This window comes from Phyllobates terribilis, unplaced genomic scaffold, assembly GCF_046119375.1.
Source record: "Phyllobates terribilis strain yellow unplaced genomic scaffold, ASM4611937v1 Scaffold_2__4_contigs__length_985480577, whole genome shotgun sequence".
Taxonomy (NCBI): domain Eukaryota; kingdom Metazoa; phylum Chordata; class Amphibia; order Anura; family Dendrobatidae; genus Phyllobates; species Phyllobates terribilis.
The window spans coordinates 50,137,244-50,163,340 of NW_027362762.1; the positions used below are offsets into that span (position 1 = coordinate 50,137,244).

The 26,097-nt window shown below is 41.5% G+C and overlaps 1 protein-coding gene across 1 annotated transcript in view; it reads right to left on the reverse strand.

The window, feature by feature from the left end:
- Positions 1 to 9,963: 9,963 nt before the first annotated feature.
- PAK1 (p21 (RAC1) activated kinase 1) overlaps positions 9,964 to 26,097 on the reverse strand; it is a 71,841-nt gene continuing 55,707 nt past the window's right edge. Inside the window, exons 9-15 of the mRNA XM_073661669.1 lie at positions 23,571 to 23,619; positions 23,177 to 23,289; positions 20,934 to 21,051; positions 18,740 to 18,839; positions 18,346 to 18,542; positions 11,019 to 11,156; positions 9,964 to 10,290 (exon numbers count right to left, since the gene is read on the reverse strand). Coding sequence (XP_073517770.1) covers positions 10,204 to 10,290; positions 11,019 to 11,156; positions 18,346 to 18,542; positions 18,740 to 18,839; positions 20,934 to 21,051; positions 23,177 to 23,289; positions 23,571 to 23,619 — 802 coding nt within the window. The 3' untranslated portion in view covers positions 9,964 to 10,203. The remainder of the gene's footprint in view (positions 10,291 to 11,018; positions 11,157 to 18,345; positions 18,543 to 18,739; positions 18,840 to 20,933; positions 21,052 to 23,176; positions 23,290 to 23,570; positions 23,620 to 26,097) is intronic.

Here is a 26,097-nt window from a genome sequence, read left to right on the forward strand (position 1 = left end):
TTGCAGTTGAAGCTTGAGAAGGAGGCGCGGCAGAATGGTGTTTCTGGACGCGAACAAATCCTAGAACGACTGCGCAAACAGCTCAACCAGGAGCTGTGTGACTTCAAGAAGGAGTGTGGTGAACGCAGTAGGGAACTGCAACAGAGTAAGAGAGATTATGAGGATCTCCTCAAGGTGAAGGAAAAACTAGAGGAGGATAAGGTGGGTGCAGAGCAAGTGCACCAAGCGGTTGAGACCACTCTGCAAGACACCCGTGAGGAGAATGATGGTCTCCGGTGAAAGACCCTAGATCTGGAAGCTCAGGTGAAGGAGCTACAGATGTCCTGTGATGCTCTCCAGAAGGCGGAGACGTACCTTAAAGAAACCGTCAGCAAGATGGAAGCTGAGCGGAAAAAGATGGAGGAGTCTGTCGGAGAATCCACAGACCAGGGCCAGGAGTTGGCCGCTGGTGAGGGGAGGTGTGAAGCAGATACCTCCTCGAGTGATGCGAGCTTGGATGATTCGGTGGAAGTAAGAGCCGAGATCAGGGAGCTCAAGGAGTTGCTACAAACCCAGTGGACGCAAGAGAAGCGTGAGAGACTGGCTATTGAGAGCCGAGTGGGCACATTGGAGACGGAGAGGTCTGAGAGAGCTCTGTTGCTGGAAGAGCAGTTGAAGCAGGAAGAGCTTCAGAGACGGGCCGCTGAGAGGCGAGTAATTGAGCTGGAAGGAGAAGTTTTGGAGCTCAAAGGTCGCCTAGCAAATTGTCACGTGGTGAACGAGGTCTCCTTGGAGAAGGGAAAAGGCAAACAAGTTGCACTTACTCCCTTAGACCCTGAGAAGGTGGACCTGAGGAGAGCTAAAAGTATGGTGTTGGAAGATAAAAGTGAAGTGGAGGTGGTCAAGACGAAAAGTTGTGAAGTGGTAGCTGTGAGTCAGCTCAGGGGAAGCATCCAGGGTGAAGAAGCTGGAAGTCAGTTGTCCCTGAAACCTGAGCTGGTTGATCGTCTGGAGACCACTGGTGAGACCGAAACGTCTCGGTACAAGTGCCTCGTAGAAGTACCCGAGGACTTGAGGGAAGAATGCACCCGTGAGTCCGTGCATGAAGAGTTTAAGAAGGCTGTGGGAGCCTGTAAGGTGTACTTGACCTCAGAAACTAAACAGCTGCTGGTCCTGTCCACGACCGAAGTCACAGTGAAGAGGGTGGCTATCCTAAGTGACATGCACTGGCGATGTGTTCGCACGAAGCGGTTTCTCCGGTTGAAGACGGAACAAGCCGTTAGACAACTGGAGCTTAGGAGAAAAGCTTACAGTATGCGTGAAGAGGTCATCCGGGCCCCTCATGTTCTGGTGAGAAAGCTCATTGGGAGAAGCGGTCGAGTCATGCAGATGATGGTCAAGAAGTCTGGTGTGGTGAAAGTAAGCAGTCCACGTGATCAACAGGACTGGATACCAGACGAAGACTGCATGGTGTCCTTCTCCGCTGTAGGAACAGAAGAAAGCCTAGAATATATACGCATGCTGATTGAGTACCGAGTGACCTACCTGCAGGAGGTAGAACAATTGAATCTCGCTAGACTGCGAGTAGATAGACAGCATCATCTGAGCAGCAGAAGATGGAAGCCGTCTAGAAATAGTGAGACCCGACAGAGAAAGGGCCCCCTAAATAACAGAACAGCTACAGCTGAAGTTAGGGACCTTTTAGGATGTCCTGAGAGTAGTGGGCGTGGGTTTAGAGGTAGTGAGACCTCCAGTAACTCCGGTTTGAGCAGCCCATACAAACGACCCAATAGAGGATGGGACAGTACGGAGTCGAACCGGACCTTAGATACCGGGGCATGCGAGTTGCGCTGCTGTATTGACCGCTGGGAGCGGGGGAGACCTGACAAAGTTACGACCCGGAAAGGTGACCTGACGAAGTCAGTGACAGTCAAATGGTAGGTCCCTAAGGAATGGGCTAATGTCATTGACTAAGGTTCCAGGGGCTGAGTAGCACAATTGTAAAGTTCATGGTCTATATGTGAGCTGGGGGTTATAATGTTATTGTGTATATTATGTGTTCAACCCCACAAGTTTGAACAGAGGGGGGGGATATGTAATGCAGTAGGTTGCTAGCATTACTGTAAATGGTCCAGGATGTGCTTACCGGACCATGTACCTTCCCCTTTATCTGACTGGTCACATGACTGTGACATCACCCAGGTCCTGCATGCACAGTAAAGCTCTGTATACATGACTGGGACAGCACACAGGACCTATACACACAGCTGACTGATCACATGACTGTGACATCAGCAAGGTCCTGTCAGTATGTGGCTGTCTGTGCACAGCATATATATATATAAACCTGCTTAATTTGAGACAGGTGTGTTCGGTGTGAGAGGCGTGAGGCCTGTTCCCCATGTGTGTGGGATACCGTGATACCGTGGAGCCTGGCAGCCTGAAGGCAAAGACTAGATCCTGTGCGGATGCTAGTGGCCTTGGAAGGCAGCGGCTTTGAAGTGAAGCCTGGTACCTGAAAGGTCGAGCCTGGATCCTGTGCGGATGTCAGTGGCCTTTGAGGGAGAGCCTGCTTGAGTAAGAGTCCTGGAAGGCAGAGCCTGGATCCTGTGTGGATGTCAGTGGCCTTTGAGGGTACGACGGCTGGAGACCCCCACCTGGGAAGCCGCAGAGCCACAGTGGTGGCAGAGTAACGGACTGAGACAGCTATACCCGGCAAAGGTAATACCCGGTGCTATATGGACATTGTGATATGAACATTGCTACTTTATTACCTTGCCGTAAGCTGTACCCTGGAGCAAGTGGGCCGGTGTGCCACTTGGCTCATGAATTGTTTATGTGTGTAAACCTGCCGATGGCGGACTAAGATGAACTGTGTGTGAACAGCGGTTTATGAAGTGCCATAATAAACTGCAACACTGTGTGAAAAAACGTAAAGACATTGCACGTGTGCATTGATTGACGCAGCGAAGCGAGTTACCTCCAGTATGATGACGAGCGCTGCCTTACAACGCTCACTCCATATATGGGGCGCACACACTGTAAACACGCTCACTCCATATATGGGGCGCACACACTGTATGCACGCTCACTCCATATATGGGGTACACACTGTATGCACGCTCACTCCATATATGGGGTACACACTGTATGCACCCTCACTCCATATATGGGGTGCACACACTGTATGCACCCTCACTCCATATATGGGGCACACACTGTATGCACCCTCACTCCATATATGGGGTGCACACACTGTATGCACGCTCACTCCATATATGGGGTACACACTGTATGCATGCTCACTCCATATATGGGGTGCACACTGTATGCACCCTCACTCCATATATGGGGCACACACTGTATGCACGCTCACTCCATATACGGGGCGCACACACTGTATGCACGCTCACTCCAGAAATGGGGCACACTGTATGCACGCTCACTCCATATATGGGGCACACACTGTATGCACTCTCACTCCATATACGGGGCGCACACACTGTATGCACGCTCACTCCATATACGGGGCGCACACACTGTATGCACGCTCACTCCATATATGGGGCGCACACTGTATGCACCCTCACTCCATATATGGGGCGCACACACTGTAAACACGCTCACTCCATATATGGGGCACACACACTGTATGCACACTCACTCCATCTATGGGGTACACACTGTAAACACGCTCACTCCATATATGGGGCGCACACACTGTATGCACGCTCACTCCATATACGGGGCACATACTGTATGCACTCTCACTCCATATATGGGACGCACACACTGTATGCACGCTCAGTCCATAAATGGGGCACACTGTATGCACGCTCACTCCATATATGGGGCACACACACTGTATGCACGCTCACTCCATATATGGGGCGCACACACTGTATGCACGCTCACTCCATAAATGGGGCACACTGTATGCACGCTCACTCCATATATGGGGTACACACTGTATGCACGCTCACTCCATATATGGGGCACACACACTGTATGCACGCTCACTCCATATATGGGGTACACACTGTATGCACTCTCACTCCATATATGGGGCGCACACACTGTATGCACGCTCACTCCATATATGGGGTGCACACACTGTATGCACCCTCACTCCATATATGGGGTGCACACACTGTATGCACCCTCACTCCATATATGGGGTGCACACACTGTATGCACACTCACTCCATATATGGGGTACACACTGTATGCACGCTCACTCCATATATGGGGCACACACTGTAAACACGCTCACTCCATATATGGGGCACACACTGTATGCACGCTCACTCCATATATGGGGCACACACTGTATGCACGCTCACTCCATATATGGGGTACACACTGTATGCATGCTCACTCCATATATGGGGCGCACACACTGTATGCACGCTCGCTCCATATACGGGGTGCACACACTGTATGCACGCTCACTCCATAAATGGGGCACACTCTATGCACGCTCACTCCATATATGGGGTACACACTGTATGCACGCTCACTCCATATATGGGGCACACACACTGTATGCACGCTCACTCCATATACGGGGCACATACTGTATGCACTCACTCCATATATGGGACGCACACACTGTATGCACACTCACTCCATATATGTGGCGCACACACTGTATGCACGCTCACTCCATATATGGGGTACACACTGTATGCACGCTCACTCCATATATGGGGTACACACTGTATGCACGCTCACTCCATATATGGGGTACACACTGTATGCACGCTCACTCCATAAATGGGGCACACTGTATGCACGCTCACTCCATAAATGGGGCACACTGTATGCACGCTCACTCCATATATGGGGTACACACACTGTATGCACGCTCACTCCATATACGGGGCACATACTGTATGCACTCTCACTCCATATATGGGACGCACACACTGTATGCACACTCACTCCATATATGTGGCGCACACACTGTATGCACGCTCACTCCATATATGGGGTACACACTGTATGCACGCTCACTCCATATGTGGGGCACACACACTGTATGCACGCTTAAATTTATAGGGAGACACATGAGGCCATACCCAAGCTCGCTACCCCCACCCACAGCCCAGCATCCATCGTGGAACGCAGAAGTAACTCACTCCCGGCTGGAGTGGACGTCAAAGCCGGCTGCAGCCGGGGTCACATGATAGCTGTGAGCGGCCAGTGATAGCGCCACTCACAGGCAGTAGCAGCAGTGCAAGCTATTTACAAAGAAACTTCTTTTCAACATAAAAATAGATTGACCAATTATTAATAATAGTGGACAACCCCTTTAACGCCTCCGTTCCTGTGTGCATTTGCAAACATTAATCTGGGTTTTTTATGTTTCTTTTGGAGTAATGGCTTCTTCCTGGCAGAGTGGCCTTTCAGCCCATGTTGATACAGTATTCGTTTCACTGTGGATATTGACACAATCTTACCAGCTTTCGCCATCATCTTCACAAGGTCTTTTGCTCTTGCCCTTGGGTTGATATGTACATGTCGGACCAAAGCACCTTCACCTCTGTGACACAGAACTCGTCTCCTTCCTGAGCGGTTTGATGGCTGGACATTCCCATCTTGTTTGTACTTGTGTATAATTGTTTGTACAGATGAACGAGGCACCTTCAGGTATCCTGAAATTGTACCCAAGGATGAGCCAGACTTGTGCAAGTCCACAATTCTCTTAATGATATCTTGGCTGATTTCTTTAGACTTTCCCATGATGCTACACAAAGAAGCAGTGTGTTTCAGGTGTGCATTAAAATACATCCACAGGTGTGTCTCTAATTAACTCAGATGTTGCCAGAAGCTTTGAAACACATGACATCATCATAGGGGCAAGTCCAGAATTGTTTAAAGGCATAGTAATCTGTGTATGTAAACTTTTGACTTTCCAGTAAGTAATAAAAATGCCTTAAAACATTCTCTCTCTCTCATTATTCTGGCATTTGGCAAATATTAAAAATGATGGTAATCCTAACTGACCTAAAACGGAAAAGGTTTATTCTGATTTCATGTCTGATATTGAGAAAAACATGCAGATGTGTCTTTTTATATAGTGTATGGAAACTTCTGGTTTCATCTGTATATGCTTTGGTGCTGTCAGTGCCGGTCAGTAAATTTTTATCATACTTGCTGGACACAGCGCCCATAAGACAAAGACCCAGGACGGGTCAGAACGACCTTATTTGTTCAGTCGCTTTATGTCCAGACGTTTCTCACTTGATGAAGCTTTACTGTACTTGCTTCAAAATAAAAATCTGCAATTCAAAAGAAACCTTAAGAGTGCGGTGAATACGTCCGTCATGATATTTTGGGATATTACCCCACTGTATCATCGTCACCTCCTATCATATCTGAGTCTAAACCAATTATCTCTGCTAAATTCACATTCACGCTGCAGCTAAACCTTTTTTTTGTTTGTTTAACTATCATGTCCAGAATGGAAAATAATGAAAGTTTGTAATTAAGATTAATTTTCTTTCCTGTTCAAAAATATGATCAATTATAAACTTTCATTTCTTTCCATGATGGAAGTAATAATGAAAAAAAAAAAAGATGAAAGTTTAGTTAACTCTTTGCTAATCGATCAGTAGCTCTTAGTGTTAGACCCAGAAAACCCAGCAAGGAGAAGATACCTATGCAATGCACAGTTCCTTCCACTAGGTGGTGCTGTGGGTCAGCAGTAAATCTCTCCCTGCGCTTCATTACTTACAGTCTGAGTCGGTTACTTTTCTCGTTAATTTTATTTTTTGTTTCCTCCAATAAAAGCTTTATACGCAGCCTGTTTGGGCCGTAAAGAGCACTGGCAAGTTCCTTAAACATTTAATTTATTACCTGATGTAAATTCTGCTGTTCTCCTGAATCCAGAGCTGTTTTTCTCATTCCTGTTCCTCCCCTTCCTTAGATACGGCCCTCTCTGCCTTATATATATAGTATTTTAGCCAAGTGGGTGTGGTTCTATTTTTTTTTATGGTGTCTTCTTGATTATCATGCCCTCTTGACTAAAAGACTACACACACACACACACACTGTATACAGTCATGGCCGAAAATGATGGCACCCTTGAAATTATTCCAGAAAATTAAGTATTTCTCCAAAAATTTTTTGCAATTATACATGTTTTGTTATACACGTTTATTTCCAAAGGTAAATTGGACATAATTTCACACAAAACCCCCAATAATGGGCCGGACAAAATTGTTGGCACCTTTCCAAAATTGTGGGTAAACAAATTTGTTTCAAGCATGTGATGCCCGTTCACACTCACCTATGGCAAGTAACAGGTGTGGGCAATATGAAAATCACACCTGAAACCAGATAAAAAGGGGAGAAGTTGACTCAATCTTTGCATTGTGTGTCGTACTAAGCATGGAGAACAGAAAGAGGAGAAAAGAACTGTCTGAGGACTTGAGAACCAAAATGATAGAAAAATATCAACCATCTCAAGGTTACAAGTCCATCTCCAGAGATCTTAATGTTCCTTTATCCACGGTCCTTAACATAATCAAGAAGTTTACAACCCATGGCACTGTAGTGAATCTCCCTGGACATGGATGGCAGAGAAAAATTGATGAAAGGTTGCAATGCAGGATAGTCCGGATGGTGGATAAGCAGCCCCAATCAAGTTGCAAAGAAATCCAAACTGTCCTGCAGGCTCAGGGTGCATCAGTGTCAGCGCAAACTATCCGTCTACATTTAAATGAAACGAAACGCTATGGTCGGAGACCCAGGAGGACCCCACTGCTGACACAGAGACATAAAAAAGCTAGACTGCAGTCTGCCAAAATGTTTGCGAGTAAGCCAAAATCCTTCAGGGAAAGCATCTTGTGGACAGATGAGACCAAGATAGAGCTTTTTTGGTAAAGCAATTCATTTAATTGCTTGCTGAAAACGGAATGAGGCCAACAAAGAAAAGAACACAGTACCTACAGTCAGATATGGTGGAGGTTCACAGATGTTTTGGGGTTGTTTCTCTGCCTCTGGCACTGGGTGCCTTGACTATGTGCAAGAAATCATGAAATCTGAAGATTACCGAAGGATTTTGGGTGGCAATGTATTGCCCAGTGTCAGAAAGCTGGGTTTGCGTCCGAGGTCATGGGTCTTCCAGCAGGACAATGACCCCAAACATACCTCAAGAAATGGATGGAAACAAAGCCCTGGAGAGTTCTGAAATGGCAGCAATGAGTCTGGATCTAAATCCCATTGATCACCTGTGAAGAGATCTTACAATTGCTGTTGGGAGAAGACGCCTTGAAATATGAGACCTGGAGGAGCTTGTAAGAAGAGTCCAAGATTCCAGTGGAGAGGAGTAAGAAGCTTGTGGATGGTTATAGGAAGCGATTGATTGCAGTTATTTATTCCAGGGTGCAACCAAAAGTTAAGATGAGGGTGCCAACAATTTTGTCCGGCTCATTTTTTGGGGTTTTGTGTGAACTTATGTCCAATTTGCCTTTTTTTTTTTTCCTATGTTTTTTTGTGTTGTTCCAATACACACAAAGGAAATAAACATGTGTATAACAAAATATGTGGAAATACAATAAAGTTCTGGGAGAAATACTTCATTTTTTGGAACAATTTCAGGGGTGCCAACACTTTCAGCCATGACTGTAGTAATATTCAGGAGCTCACAAGCGTCTTCTCTTTTTTTGGAGTTGCTCTCAATTCCCTTCTCTTCTCTATCCGACCCAGACCACCATGCAGACTTCTCCTACTCACAAATCATCCCTTCACAGTTTGCTGCCCACATATTTTTGTCAATTTGCTTCTACATTAATTTTCTACCCTCTACACAGACTTTTCATCCCGATGACCCTTTTAAAGTACCACCCCACATTTCCCCCCCACTCCTTTAGTTACATAGTTACGTAAGTCCATCAAGTTCAACCTTCCTCCTTCATAACTATTGTCGTTTACCCATAAAGTAGAGCCAAGCAGACAGTGCCCCTCACAGTGATAAGTGATAGTGCTCCTTTAAAGGAGACAACCCAGAAACATGCGGAAGATGGGGACAATCACATAAAGGAGGAAGCTTTGATTGCTCGGTTTAATATTTGCAGTGAGAAACGCAATACAACAATTGTCTTGTTACAGAACAGAATGATCTCTCAGTCTCGAGATCTTTATTTAACCATGGCCGTCCTGATAACTGGCTTGTAATACAATCCCCTCCGCCCGTTCGGTACACCGGGTGCCCTTGTCACTGGTCATTTCTGGAATACCCGCACCTATCCCTCCGCTCTTTTCACTTCGGAGGTCCTTGGTCAGGTGCAGGTTCATTCCCCACTCTGATCCATAGCTCTCTTCCCCCATTCCCCCCTTTTTTTTGACCCAGGCAGCCTCTCCCCACCACATGCTGCAGACCCTGGCCATCTCTCAGCACTGTCCTCGCAAGTCCACAGCCTGAAAGTATGGATCCCTTTTCCTCCTCGGGATTGAGAAACTGCTGAAGCCAGGCCCCTTCTCACGCTGACATCACTTCCTGCTCTGCAGCCATTGGATGAAGCTTCAGCTCGCACACTTCCTGTTTTGCCGCCCCGTGTAAAGGGATCTGTGTATACGATTGGTAATACCGGGATCCTTCAGCTCAATTTCAGGCCAAGTTCTCGGATTTCAGCTCCAAATGCAAAAGGAAATAGTTAAAAGGGAGTAGAGAATGTATACAGGAGGCGGCGACAACAGGAACCAGTAAGATACGGCTTCAGCCAAGCAGGAAGTGATGTCAGAAGGGGCATGGCTTTGTCCAGCCCAGTACCATGGGGTGATAAAGATCCATAGTGCACAGAGTATCTGTGAAATTTCATTTTTAGGACCAGAGTGAAGCTTTTAATAACTCTGCTGTACTAATAACTCGATCCTTTCTGCTTCTGAAAAATCCCAGAGAACCCCTTTAAGTCACAGAGTCTCCATGCCGAGAACCTGCAGATACAACTCGCCCCACAACTCATTTAAAGAACGAGAGAACAAGAGGTTTCATTTATTCACATTATTAAATCGTCAAAACACCAAATTATTTAAAATAAAAAAAACAACTTCTATAAACTTGTTCCGATCGTCGTCCCATATAAACGTCGCTCATAGTCCAGTCTGTTACAGTCCAGGGATCGGCCGCAGGTTCTGCGCTCGCAGCTCCGGACGGGAACCAGCGCAAGGGGCGACTACATCTCCCCCGTGAGTCCACACACCAACGAGTCCCGTTACTTAGTGGTTCTTCTTGGCCGCCTCTTTACTTGCGATGATGAGGTGTGTGAGGCTGGAGAGGGGTTCGGCCGTCTTCAGGAACGGGTGCTGTCCAAGAAAGAATGGGGACATGAAAATGGACAGGACAGAACACAACCCTATACTCCATTCACAACCAAAGCGGCACTTACAATTCCACAGCTGTACAACTGAACGATGCCCCCTGCAGGTCAGGTGCGTTTGTGCAGAGCATACGCTACTGAACCACATGGTAATGAGTGCAATGAATAAACCAGAAAATGGACAAGGGTCCAATAATATTTCAGCTTAGCGGATATGAATGCAGCTTTGGATGTGGCCGGAGTAGAAAACAAAATGCAACCTAAGATCAGCACAAGAGTGAAGAAAATATTCAAAGTGGAAATGTTCCCAAGAAAATGATGCTGTAGTTCCCCGGCTATTCCACCCCCACCTACCTCGGGCCGTGCCAAACTGTCCAACCCCTCTGCTGCCCCCTACACCTGCACTTCAGTCACTGCAATTGCAGGTTGTGGAGTGTGCCGTGTTCTGTATCTCTCTCATGGAGGATCTATTTATATGTGATGAGCTCAGCGCTCCCGTCAGTCACCAGAACACAAGCCGTTCTGCAGGAGAAGCCACCTGCTCAATGCAATATGGCCGGAGGAAGGAAAGCCAAGCATCCTGCCCCACACAGAGAGCGAACCCAGCCTCCCCCACTGCAAATCTGCACAAAGACTAATCCAGAATGCAGGCGATCGTACACAGCGGAGAAATACTAAAAAATACTATATATTATTACCAGAGCAAAAGCTCACCTGCAAGAGATCTATGGCTGATCCTCTCTTCTCCACATCCATCTCCAGGCATTGATTCAGAAAGTCCTTGAAAGTAACAGACAACTTCTCCGGCTCCTGCAGTTCTGGAGTCCCATTAGTAGCAATAAGGTAAAGTGCCTGTATACAAAGTCACAGGTGAAGAAACACTCGCAATCTGCCATCAGGTGTCCGAACAAATACTGCCCCTATATACAAGAATATAACTACTATAATACTGCCCCTATATACAAGAAAATAACTACTATAATACTGCCCCCTATGTACAAGAATATAACTACTATAATACTGCCCCTATGTACAAGAATATAACTACTATAATACTGCTCCCTATGTACAAGAATATAACTACTATAATACTGCCCCTATATACAAGAATATAACTACTAAAATACTGCTCCTATGTACAAGAATATAACTACTATAATACTGCCCCCTATGTACAAGAATATAACTACTATAATACTGCTCCTATGTACAAGAATATAACTACTATAATACTGCTCCTATGTACAAGATTATAACTACTATAATACTGCCCCCTATGTACAAGAATATAACTACTATAATACTGCCCCCTATGTACAAGAATATAACTACTATAATACTGCCCCTATGTACAAGAATATATCAACTATAATACTGCCCTCTATATACAAGAATATAACTACTATAATACTGCCCCTATGTACAAGAATATAGCTACTACAACACTGCTCCTATGTACAAGAATATAACTACTACAATACTGCCCCTATGTACAAGAGTATAACTACTATAATACTGCCTCCTATGTACAGGAATATAACTACTATAATACCGCTCCTATGTACAAGAATATAACTACTATAATACCGCTCCTATGTACAAGACTATAACTACTATAATACTGCCCCCTATGTACAAGAATATAACTACTATAATACTGCTCCCTATGTACAAGAATATAACTACTATAATACTGCTCCTATATACAAGAATATAACTACTATAATACTGCTCCTATGTACAAGAATATAACTACTATAATACTGCTCCTATGTACAAGAATATAACTACTATAATACTGCCCCTATGTACAAGAGTATAACTATAATACTGCTCCTATGTACAAGAATATAACTACTATAATACTGCTCCTATGTACAAGATTATAACTACTATAAGACTGCCCCTATGTACAAGAATATAAGTACTATAATACTGCTCCTATGTACAAGAATATAACTACTATAATACTGCCCCTATATACAAGAATATTACTACTATAATACTGCTCCTATGTACAAGAATATAACTACTATAATACTGCCCCCTATGTACAAGAATATAACTACTATAATACTGCTCCTATATACAAGAATATAACTACTATAATACTGCTCCTATGTACAAGAATATAACTACTATAATACTGCCCCTATGTACAAGAATATAACTACTATAATACTGCCCCTATGTACAAGAATATAACTACTATAATACTGCCCCTATGTACAAGAATATAACTACTATAATACTGCTCCCTATGTACAAGAATATAACTACTATAATACTGCCCCCTATGTACAAGAATATAACTACTATAATACTGCCCCCTATGTACAAGAATATAACTACTATAATACTGCCCTCTATGTACAAGAATATAACTACTATAATACGGCTCCTATGTACAAGAATATAACTACTATAATACTGCCCTCTATGTACAAGAATATAACTACTATAATACTGCTCCTATGTACAAGAATATAACTACTATAATACTGCTCCTATGTACAAGAATATAACTACTATAATACTGCCCCTATGTACAAGAATATAACTACTATAATACTGCCCCCTATGTACAAGAATATAACTACTATAATACTGCCCCCTATGTACAAGAATATAACTACTATAATACTGTTATGTACAAGAATATAACTACTATAATACTGCTCCTATGTACAAGAATATAACTACTATAATACTGCCCCCTATGTACAAGAATATAACTACTATAATACTGCCCCCTATGTATAAGAATATAACTACTATAGCACTGCCCCTATGTACAAGAATATAACTACTATAATACTGCCCTCTATGTACAAGAATATAACTACTATAATACTGCTCCTATGTACAAGAATATAACTACTATAATACTGCTCCTATGTACAAGAATATAACTACTATAATACTGCTCCTATGTACAAGAATATAACTACTATAATACTGCCCCTATGTACAAGAATATAGCTACTACAACACTGCTCCTATGTACAAGAATATAACTACTACAATACTGCCCCTATGTACAAGAGTATCACTACTATAATACTGCCTCCTATGTACAGGAATATAACTACTATAATACTGCTCCTATGTACAAGAATATAACTACTATAATACTGCTCCTATGTACAAGAATATAACTACTATAATACTGCCCCTATGTACAAGAGTATAACTATAATACTGCTCCTATGTACAAGAATATAACTACTATAATACTGCCCCTATGTACAAGAATATAACTACTATAATACTGCCCCTATGTACAAGAATATAACTACTATAATACTGCCCCTATATACAAGAATATAACTACTATAATACTGCTCCTATATACAAGAATATAACTACTATAATCCTGCTCCTATGTACAAGAATATAACTACTATAATCCTGCCCCTATGTACAAGAATATAACTACTATAATACTGCCCCTATGTACAAGAATATAACTACTATAATACTGCTCCCTATGTACAAGAATATAACTACTATAATACTGCCTCCTATGTACAAGAATATAACTACTATAATACTGCCCCCTATGTACAAGAATATAACTACTATAATACTGCCCCCTATGTACAAGAATATAACTACTATAATACTGTTATGTACAAGAATATAACTACTATAATACTGCTCCTATGTACAAGAATATAACTACTATAATACTGCCCTCTATGTACAAGAATATAACTACTATAATACTGCTCCTATGTACAAGAATATAACTACTATAATACTGCCCCTATGTACAAGAATATAACTACTATAATACTGCCCCTATGTACAAGAATATAACTACTATAATACTGCCCCCTATGTACAAGAATATAACTACTATAATACTGCCCTCTATGTACAAGAATATAACTACTATAATACTGCTCCTATGTACAAGAATATAACTACTATAATACTGCTCCTATGTACAAGAATATAACTACTATAATACTGCTCCTATGTACAAGAATATAACTACTATAATACTGCCCTCTATGTACAAGAATATAACTACTATAATACTGCTCCTATGTACAAGAATATAACTACTATAATACTGCTCCTATGTACAAGAATATAACTACTATAATACTGCTCCTATGTACAAGAATATAACTACTATAATACTGCTCCTATGTACAAGAATATAACTACTATAATACTGCTCCTATGTACAAGAATATAACTACTATAATACTGCTCCTATGTACAAGAATATAACTACTATAATACTGCTCCTATGTACAAGAATATAACTACTATAATACTGCTCCTATGTACAAGAATATAACTACTATAATACTGCCCCTATGTACAAGAGTATAACTATAATACTGCTCCTATGTACAGGAATATAACTACTATAATACTGCTCCTATGTACAAGAATATAACTACTATAATACTGCCCTCTATATACAAGAATATAACTACTATAATACTGCTTCTATGTATAAGAATATAACTACTATAATACTGCCCCTATATACAAGAATATAACTACTATAATACTGCCCCTATATACAAGAATATAACTACTATAATACTGCTCCTATGTACAAGAATATAACTACTATAATACTGCTCCCTATATACAAGAATATAACTACTATAATACTGCCCCTATGTACAAGAATATAACTACTATAATACTGCTCCTATATACAAGAATATAACTACTATAATACTGCCCCTATATACAAGAATATAACTACTATAATACTGCCCCCTATGTACAAGAATATAACTACTATAATACTGCTCCCTATGTACAAGAATATAACTACTATAATACTGCTCCTATATACAAGAATATAACTACTATAATACTGCCCCCTATGTACAAGAATATAACTACTATAATACTGCCCTCTATGTACAAGAATATAACTACTATAATACTGCCCTCTATGTACAAGAATATAACTACTATAATACTGCTCCTATGTACAAGAATATAACTACTATAATACTGCTCCTATGTACAAGAATATAACTACTATAATACTGCTCCTATGTACAAGAATATAACTACTATAATACTGCCCTCTATGTACAAGAATATAACTACTATAATACTGCTCCTATGTACAAGAATATAACTACTATAATACTGCTCCTATGTACAAGAATATAACTACTATAATACTGCTCCTATGTACAAGAATATAACTACTATAATACTGCTCCTATGTACAAGAATATAACTACTATAATACTGCTCCTATGTACAAGAATATAACTACTATAATACTGCTCCTATGTACAAGAATATAACTACTATAATACTGCTCCTATGTACAAGAATATAACTACTATAATCCTGCTCCTATGTACAAGAATATAACTACTATAATACTGCTCCCTATGTACAAGAATATAACTACTATAATACTGCCCCCTATGTACAAGAATATAACTACTATAATACTGCCCTCTATATACAAGAATATAACTACTATAATACTGCTCCTATGTACAAGAATATAACTACTATAATACTGCCCTCTATGTACAAGAATATAACTACTATACTGTGTTCCAAATTATTATGCAAATAATATATTCTCATATTTTCCCAAATTTCCTATATGAATTGCAGTCATTGTAATTTTCCAGTCAAATAACTATTAGAGTACAATTGAAAGGTTTTTGTACAAACTGCCTATGATAACAGGATATTTTTTAAAAAATAAAACACTCAAACTGCACTCAAAATGCATGTTCCAAATTATTATGCACAGCAGAGTTTTCAACCTTTTCATTTTAATAAAGAACAAAAAAATGGTCATTTTTGAAATTATAAGCATTAGCAGGTTATTACAAACTGAAATCAGACAGTTTTCAACTCAAAACTTTATTCAAGGTGATGTTACATTTGCACATAGGACCGCTTGTTCGAAAGGAGCTTCTGAACTCTCTCGTCCATTGAATTTGTCAGGTTTTGGATGGTTTCTGCTTCAATTGTTTTGCATGAGGACAGAATACCCTCCCAGAGCTGTTGCTTAGATGTGAACTGCCTCCCGCCATCATAGACACTCCTTTTAATGATGCTCCAAAGGTTCTGAATGGGGTTGAGGTCAGGGGAGCATGGGTGCCACACCATAAGTTTGTCCCCTTTTATGCCCATATCAGCCAGAGATGCAGATGTGTTATGTGCAGCATGAGACGGGGCATTATCATGCATGAAATGATCTTGCTGTGAAATACACGGTTCTTCTTCTTGAACCATGGAAGGAAGTGCTGTTTGAGAAACTCAACATACATTATGGAGTTCATCTTTAGCGCCTTCAGGGATCCTAAAAGAGCCGACAATCTCTCTCCCCATAATTCCAGCCCAAAACATTACTCCACCTCCTCCTTGTTGGCGCCGTAGCCGTGTTTGCGTGGGGTGTCCATCAACCAGCCATCCTCCACTCCATCCATCTGGACCATCGAGCGCTGCACGGCACTCATCCGTGAACAAAACAGTTTTGAAATCAGTCTTCATGTATTGTTTGGCCCACTGGAGCCGTTTCTGCTTGTGTGCAGTGGATAGAGGAGGTCGACAGGATGGCGTATGCACAGCTGCAAACCTCTGAAGGACCCTGCATCTTGTTGTTCGGGGGACGTTGGAGGCACCAGCAGCTTCAAAAACTTGTCTGCTGCTATGACAAGGCTTTTTTGCAGCTGCTCTTTTAACCTGACGTAATTGCCTGTAGGAAAGAGTCCTCAATTTTCCCTTATCAGCACGCACACGTGTGTACTGTGAATCAGCTACATACTTCTTGATTGTGCGATGATCAGGATGAAGTGTCTTGGCAATGCTGATTGTAGTCATGCCTTGACCTAAACACTCCACAATTTGTTGCTTCTCAGCAGCCGACACATCCTTTTTCTTTCCCATTTTGGCAGAAAATGTAGGCTGCTTAATAATGTGAGAGAGCCTTCTTAAGTAGTCTTGACTTTCATTGGACACACCTGCCAAACTAATTAGCACAGGTGTCTGCAATTGCTTACAGTGATATAAAGAGCCCTGACACACATCACCATCAATGAGTTTAACTGACAAACAAACAAATTCTTACCTTATCACTCCTAAACACTTTTTGCATAATAATTTGGAACACTGTGTATAATACTGCCACCTATATACAAGAATATAACTACTATAATACTGCCCCTTTGTACAAGAATATAACTACTATAATACTGCTCCTATGTACAAGAATATAACTACTATAATACTGCTCCTATGTACAAGAATATAACTACTATAATACTGTCCCTATGTACAAGAATATAACTACTATAATACTGCCCCTATGTACAAGAATATAACTACTATAATACTGCTCCTATGTACAAGAATATAACTACTATAATACTGCCCCTATGTACAAGAATATAACTACTATAATACTGCTCCTATGTACAAGAATATAACTACTATAATACTGCCCCCTATGTACAAGAATATAACTACTATAATACTGTCCCCTATGTACAAGAATATAACTACTATAATACTGCTCCTATGTACAGGAATATAACTACTATAATACTGCCCCCTATGTACAAGAATATAACTACTATAATACTGCCCCCTATGTACAAGAATATAACTACTATAATACTGGCCCCTATGTACAGGAATATAACTACTATAATACTGCCCCATATGTACAAGAATATAACTACTATAATACTGCTCCTATGTACAAGAATATAACTACTATAATACTGCCCCCTATGTACAAGAATATAACTACTATAATACTGCCCCTATGTACAAGAATATAACTACTATAATACTGCTCCTATGTACAAGAATATAACTACTATAATACTGCTCCTATGTACAAGAATATAACTACTATAATACTGCTCCTATGTACAAGAATATAACTACTATAATACTGCTCCTATATACAAGAATATAACTACTATAATACTGCTCCTATGTACAAGAATATAACTACTATAATACTGCTCCTATGTACAAGAATATAACTACTATAATACACAGCATCACTTACTCGGAGAGGATTCTCATTTAGGTATGGCGGCTCCCCCTCCACCATTTCTATGGCCATGATCCCCAGAGACCAGATATCCACTTTCGGGCCGTAAGCTTTGCGGGTCACCACTTCAGGCGCCATCCAGTATGGAGTGCCGACCATTGTGCTGCGCTTACTTTGTTCGGGGGTGATCTGAGCACAAAACCCAAAGTCCGCTAGAAGAAGACACAGTATTCATATAATAATGCCGCCTGTTGTTAAACACTTTATCAATAAGTCAAAATTTCCTGTTGCTTTGTATTTATGGCCGCAGCCAAAATGTGTTTAATTGTGATAGGAAAATTAGAGTGTTAGCTCCCAGGGCACAGGCTCTCCCTCTCCCAGCACTATGGTGCAGCCAGCAGGCACATACTTAGCTTCACGGACCCGTCCATGCCCAGCAGGATGTTGTCGCTCTTTATATCCCGGTGGATGACTTGGTTGGAGTGCAGGAATTCTAAAGCCTGAAGACACTGCAGAGAAGAGAGGACAGTTCACATTGTGCAGCCGGGACAGACGCGTTTATTCCCATCACCGAGCAGAGATACAGCCTATTACATATCAACACTCGATAACCCGCAAAAGCCCCCGGTAATCTCATCTGTGGCCCAGAGACTCCCGGGGAGATGGTGGTCAAATCAGCACACATATAATCTAAGGGAATTTGGCATAAAAAAATTACCAGCGTTTAAATTAGGTTTTATGTTAAATTTAAAAAAAACAAGATTTTCAAATCTATATAATAAAAATAAAATAATAATAATATTGTGTTATCAGTCATTGTACAGGAGGAGGAGGAGGTGAGCTGTGATATCACCTATTGTGAATGGTGGATCCTGTGTTATCTACTGTATATAGAGGTGTTATCAGTCATTGTTCAGGAGGAGGAGGAGGTGAGCTGTGATATCACCTATTGTGAATGGTGGATCCTGTGTCATCTACTGTATATAGAGGTGTTATCAGTCATTGTACAGGAGGAGGTGAGCTGTGACATCACCTATTGTGAACGGTGGATCCTGTGTTATCTACTGTATATAGAGGTGTTATCAGTCATTGTACAGGAGGAGGAGGTGGTGAGCTGTGACATCACCTATTGTGAATGGTGGATCCTGTGTTATCTACTGTATATAGAGGTGTTATCAGTCATTATACAGGAGGAGGAGGAGGTGAGCTGTGACATCACCTATTGTGAATGGTGGATCCTGTGTCATCTACTGTATATAGAGGTGTTATCAGTCATTGTACAGGATGGGGAGGAGGAGGTGAGCTGTGACAACACAGGATCCACCATTCACTATAGGTGATGTCACAGCTCACCTCCTCCTCCTGTACAATGACTGTTCACACCTCTATATACAGTAGATAACACAGGATCCACCATTCACTATAGGTGATGTCACAGCTCTCCTCCTCCTCCTGTACAATGACTGTTCACACCTCTATATACAGTAGATAACACAGGATCCACCATTCACTATAGGTGATATCTACTGTATATAGAGGTGTGAACAGTCATTGTACAGGAGGAGGAGGAGAGCTGTGACATCACCTATTGTGAATGGTGGATCCTGTGTTATCCACTGTATATAGAGGTGTTATCAGTCATTGTACAGGAGGAGGAGGTGAGCTCTGACATCATCTATTGTGAATGGTGGATCCTGTGTTATCTACTGTATATAGAGGTGTTATCAGTCATTGTACAGGAGGAGGAGGTGAGCTGTGACATCATCTATTGTGAATGGTGGATCCTGTGTTATCTACTGTATATAGAGGTGTTATCAGTCATTGTACAGGAGGAGGAGGTGAGCTGTGACATCATCTATTGTGAATGGTGGATCCTGTGTTATCTACTGTATATAGAGGTGTTATCAGTCATTGTACAGGAGGAGGAGGTGAGCTGTGACATCATCTATTGTGAATGGTGGATCCTGTGTTATCTACTGTATATAGAGGTGTTATCAGTCATTGTAATTAAGTCTGTGATGATATTGAGACTGCTGAAGTCTTCTGCACATGAAGTATGAGTCTAGTATAAAGTCTAATGCCAGTATGAAAAATGTAAGATTTTTGACTTTTTATATAAAAAAAGATGGAAAATGCAATAAGCACCAATAAACACTTTAATAAGTTATTGATTTTTCCTCCCTTTCAACCAAGAGTTACAACTTTTTATTTCACACTCAACGTACCTGTATGAGAACTTTATTGTTTGCAAGAAAATTTGGTTAAAAAAAAGTAATTTAGCTGGTTTTGTTTGTTTGTTTTTTTTAGGGGGGGGTGTTTTTACGATCATTCATTGAATATGAAAAATAACCTGGCAATATGATTGGTATTGTCATATTCACACTGATGTTAACAAACTTGTGGTGGAGATCTTTTTTCTATGCTCAAACAGCGTCTTTATGAGGCGGATTCTGCACCACCTGAAAGAGCGTTGCGAAACCCCCCCATAAAGTGAACCTAATGTCCAGCAATGTAACAACGACATCGGTCATGGAAAACATAGATACATTAAATAGATACATATTCATAAGCATTGATTAGTAGGATGGAAAGAAATCGGTCACCTCTCGGCACACCGCTGCGATCTGTCCTTCCACCATGCAGGTTTCGGTGACTACGTCCGTGAGTGACCCTCCCGCCAGGTACTCCATCACCACCCACAGCTCTTCCCCAACCAGGTAGCTGCAATCACAGCGACGCTCCATGAGTGCCACCAGTCATAATGAACAGATCTCAACAATATATATAATTCTCTAGGAGAGAGAGAACCCCTTTAGTAAGGGAACGTTCCACCTACGCTGGCAGAGCCGCTGAGCTCACCGACTGTCGACAGAGCGGCGGCCAATACCAGACACCGTGACCAGCAGAGGAGACTCAGCGGTGACCCGGAAACGGGGGGGGTTTATACACCAATGTGCACCCAGTGACCAAGATTTTCTGGAAGTGGACAACCCCTTTAAGTTTCCTTTAAAGGGAACGTATCACTTTAGATCTTTCATTGAATTATTGCATTTAAACCAGATGATACATGATTTTCATTTTTTGTATATGATCATTGTACAGAAGGAGGAGGAGGGGAGCTGTGACATAGCACTGTGAATGGTGAATCCTGTGTTATCTATTGTACAGTATATAGAGGTGCTATTAGTCATTGTACAGGAGGAGGAGGAGGTGAGCTGTGATATCATCTATTGTGAATGGTGGAACCTGTGTTATCTACTGTATATAGAGGGGTTATCAGTCATTGTACAGGAGGGGGAAGAGGTGAGCTGTGACATTACCTATTGTAAATGGTGGATCCTGTGTTCTCTACTGTATATAGAGGTGTTATCAGTCATTGTACAGGAGGAGGAGGTGATCCGTGATATCATCTATTGTGAATGGTGGATCATGTGTTATCTACTGTATATAGAGGTGTTCTCAGTCATTATACAGGAGGAGGAGGTGAGCTGTGACATCATCTATTGTGAATGGTGGATCCTGTGTTATCTACTGTATATAGAGGTGTTATCAGTCATTGTACAGGAGGAGGAGGAGGAGGTGATCCGTGATATCATCTATTGTGAGTGGTGGATCATGTGTTATCTACTGTATATAGAGGTGTTATCAGTCATTGTACAGGAGGAAGAGGTGATCTGTGATATCACCTATAGTGAATGGTGGATCCTGTGTTATCTACTGTATATAGAGGTGTTCTCAGTCATTATACAGGAGGAGGAGGTGAGCTGTGACATCATCTATTGTGAATGGTGGATCCTGTGTTATCTACTGTATATAGAGGTGTTATCAGTCATTGTACAGGAGGAGGAGGAGGAGGTGATCCGTGATATCATCTATTGTGAGTGGTGGATCATGTGTTATCTACTGTATATAGAGGTGTTATCAGTCATTGTACAGGAGGAAGAGGTGATCTGTGATATCACCTATAGTGAATGGTGGATCCTGTGTTATCTACTGTATATAGAGGGGTTATCAGTCATTGTACAGGAGGGGGAAGAGGTGAGCTGTGACATTACCTATTGTGAATGGTGGATCTTGTGTTATCTACTGTATATAGAGGTGTTATCAGTCATTGTACAGGAGGAGGAGGTGAGCTGTGACATCACCTATTGTGAATGGTGGATCCTGTGTTATCTACTGTATATAGAGGGGTTATCAGTCATTGTACAGAGGAGGAGGTGAGCTGTGATATCACCTATTGTGAATGGTGGGTCCTGTGTTATCTACTGTATATAGAGGTGTTATCAGTCATTGTACAGGAGGAGGAGGTGAGCTGTGACATCACCTATTGTGAATGGTAGATCCTGTGTTATCTACTGTATATAGAGGTGTTATCAGTCATTCTATAGGAGGAGGTGAGCAGTGACATCACCTATTGTGAATGGTGGATCATGTGTTCTCTACTATATATAGAGGTGTTATCAGTCATTGTACAGGAGGGGGAGGTGAGCTGTGACATCACCTTTTGTGAATGGTGGATCTTGTGTTATCTACTGTATTTAAAGGTGCTTTGACATCTTCCTGTGTTACTATTCTGATAAAGACACTGCAGAGAAACGATCTCTACAGTACAGGACATGTCAGTCTGTTGTAATGCTCAGTTGTCAGAGAGAAAACTGCAAGATCATATATAACATTTTTCTAACATAGATGGGGATATGGAAAATTTTAATTGAAAAATAAATTCCCTTTAAGTCAATGACTCTCTGCCATCTTCACGCTGATACTTTCCTCTCTCCTTCATTACATGAAATGCAAGTAACCCCGAAATCTGTCCCTTCCTTCGTCCCCTCCTATATGTCCGCACCTGTCAAGGTAGTTGACAATGTTTGGGTTCTTGTTTTCCCTCATTACCAGGATCTCGTTAATAATTAACTCTTTCTTTGGCTGCTGTTGTAAATTCATCTGCTTAATTGCCACCTGTACGAGAAAAACAAAATCAATTTAAGGAATTGGATCAGTAAATAGGGGCTCGCTCGGATCAGGACCTTGTGGTTAATAAGGGACCTTGGTGCGGGGTTATTCCCAGCCCCATGAGAGAACTGAACTTCAAAAAACAAAACATGGGTCCATACAAATGACTAGACGGACAGATCAACAGCGGGGGTTGGGGTGGTACGGGTTTGGAGGTGATAGGGGGTCACATAAAAGCCAAACAACCCCCCCAATTACACCCCATAGGAGCGAGATGGATTCTTTACCTCTTGTCCCGTTGCCACATCCAATGCAATGTAAACCGTTCCCGATGCCCTGCGAGGAACAAGAGACCAAAGGTCAAACGCCAAGTGCATAAAGGACATGTCCACCTGAAAATCAAAAAGCTCCAGTAACTATAAATCATAGCGAAGACCTCGACTCGTCCTCATTCCTTTTTTTCATTCATTTCTTTGTCATAGATGTTTGTCCTTTCTAATATTTCCAACAGGACACACTGCCATCTCAGTAGTGCAGCCTCAGGCATTGATCACGTTTTGGCCTAGAAGTGGCAGGACGCAGGTGTTTGCTGCATTGATGGCGAAATCAGGCGGCCACAGCTAATGGACCTGTGCAATCAGCCGATGCCCTTCTTATGGGTCTGATGTGCACTTTTTTTTAACCCTTTGAATTATGTAGAGAGGGGAATCCATTTCCCCTTTGATGAAAAATCATTGTGAAGTGATTGTGGCCTGACAGCCTGCAGTCAATTGAAGGAGGCCAGGGATGTCTGACCATAAATCCTGTTATGGTAAAGTAACGCCTACACAAACAGATACCTGTGGAATACTACAACCCCTGGCAAAAATTATGGAATCACCGGGCTCGGAGGATGTTCATTCAGTTGTTTAATGTTGTTGAAAAAAAAGCAGATCACAGACATGGCACAAAACTAAAGTCATTTCAAATGGCAACTTTAGGGCTTTAAGAAACACTAAAAGAAATCAAGATGAAAAATGTGGCACTCAGTAAGGGTAATTTATTTCAGACCAAGCAGAGGGAAAAAATTATGGAATCACTCAATTCTGAGGAAAAAATTATGGAATCATGAAAAACAAACACTCAAAAGAACACTCCAATACATCACTAGTATTTTGTTACACCACCTCTGGCTTTAATAACAGCTTGCAGTCTCTGAGGCATGGACTTAATGAGTGACAAACAGCACTCTTCATCAATCTGGCTCCAACTTTCTCGGATTGCTGTTGCCAGATCAGCTTTGCAGGTTGGAGCCTTGTCATGGACCATTTTCTTCAACTTCCACCAAAGATTTTCAATTGGATTGAGATCCGGACTATTTGCAGGCCATGACATTGACCTTATGTGTCTTCTTTCAAGGAATGTTTTCACAGTTTTTGCTCTATGGCAGGATGCATTAACATCTTGAAAAATGATGTCATCATCCCCAAACATCCTTTCAATTGATAAGATAAGAAAACTGTCCAAAATATCAATGTAAACTTGGGCATTTATTGAAGATGTAATGACAGCCGTCTCCTCAGTGCCTTTACCTGACATGCAGCCCCATATCATCAATGACTGTGGATATTTGTATGTTCTCTTCATGCCGTCATCTTTATAAATCTCATTGGAACGGCACCAAACAAAAGTTCCAGCATCATCACCTTGCCCAATGCAGATTCACGATTCATCACTGAATATGACTTTCATCCAGTCATCCACAGTCCACGATTGCTTTTCCTTAGCCCATTGTAACCTTGTTTTTTTCTGTTTAGGTGTTAATGATGGCTTATGTTTAGCTTTTCTGCATGTAAATCCCATTTCCTTTAGGCGGTTTCTTACAGTTCAGTCACAGACATTGACTCCAGTTTCCTCCCATTCGTTCCTCATTTGTTTTGTTGTGCATTTCCTGTTTTGGAGACATATTGCTTTAAGTTTCCGGTCTTGACGCTTTGATGTCTTCCTTGGTCTACCAGTATGTTTGCCTTTAACAACCTTCCCATGTTTGTATTTGGTCCAGATTTTAGACACAGCTGACTGTGAACAACCAACATCTTTTGCAACATTGCGTGATGATTTACCTTCTTTTAAGAGTTTGATAATCCTCTCCTTTGTTTCAATTGACATCTCTCGTGTAGGAGCCATGATTCATGTCAGTCCACTTGGTGCAAAAGCTCTCCAAGGTGTGATCACTCATTTTTAGATGCAGACTAATGAGCAGATCTAATTTGATGCAGGTGTTAGTTTTGGAAATGAAAATTTACAGGGTGATTCCATCATTTTTTCCTCAGAATTGAGTGATTCCATAATTTTTTCCTTCTGCTTGGTCTGAAAAAAATTACCCTTACTGAGTACCACATGTTTCATCTTGATTTCTTCTAGTGTTTCTTAAAGCCCTAAAGTTGCCATTTGAAATGACTTTAGTTTTGTGCCATGTCTGTGATCTGCTTTTTTTCAACAACATTAAACAACTGAATGAACATCCTCCGAGCCCGGTGATTCCATAATTTTTGCCAGGGGTTGTAGTATATAAGATAGCGGCCTGTACATTGTAGATAAAAACTAAGACTCATCCCAATTGAAAAGAAGAAAAGGCAGCAGAAAAAGAAAAAGAAGCATTAGAAAAAGAAGCAGAAAAAGAAGCAGAAAAAGAAGTAGTAGATGCAGAAAAAGAAGAAGCAGCAGAAAAAGCATCAGTAAAAGATGCAGCAGAAAAATAAGTAGCAGAAGCAGAAAAAGAAGCAGAAAAAGAAGTAGCAGATGCAGAAAAAGAAGAAGCAGCAGAAAAAGCAT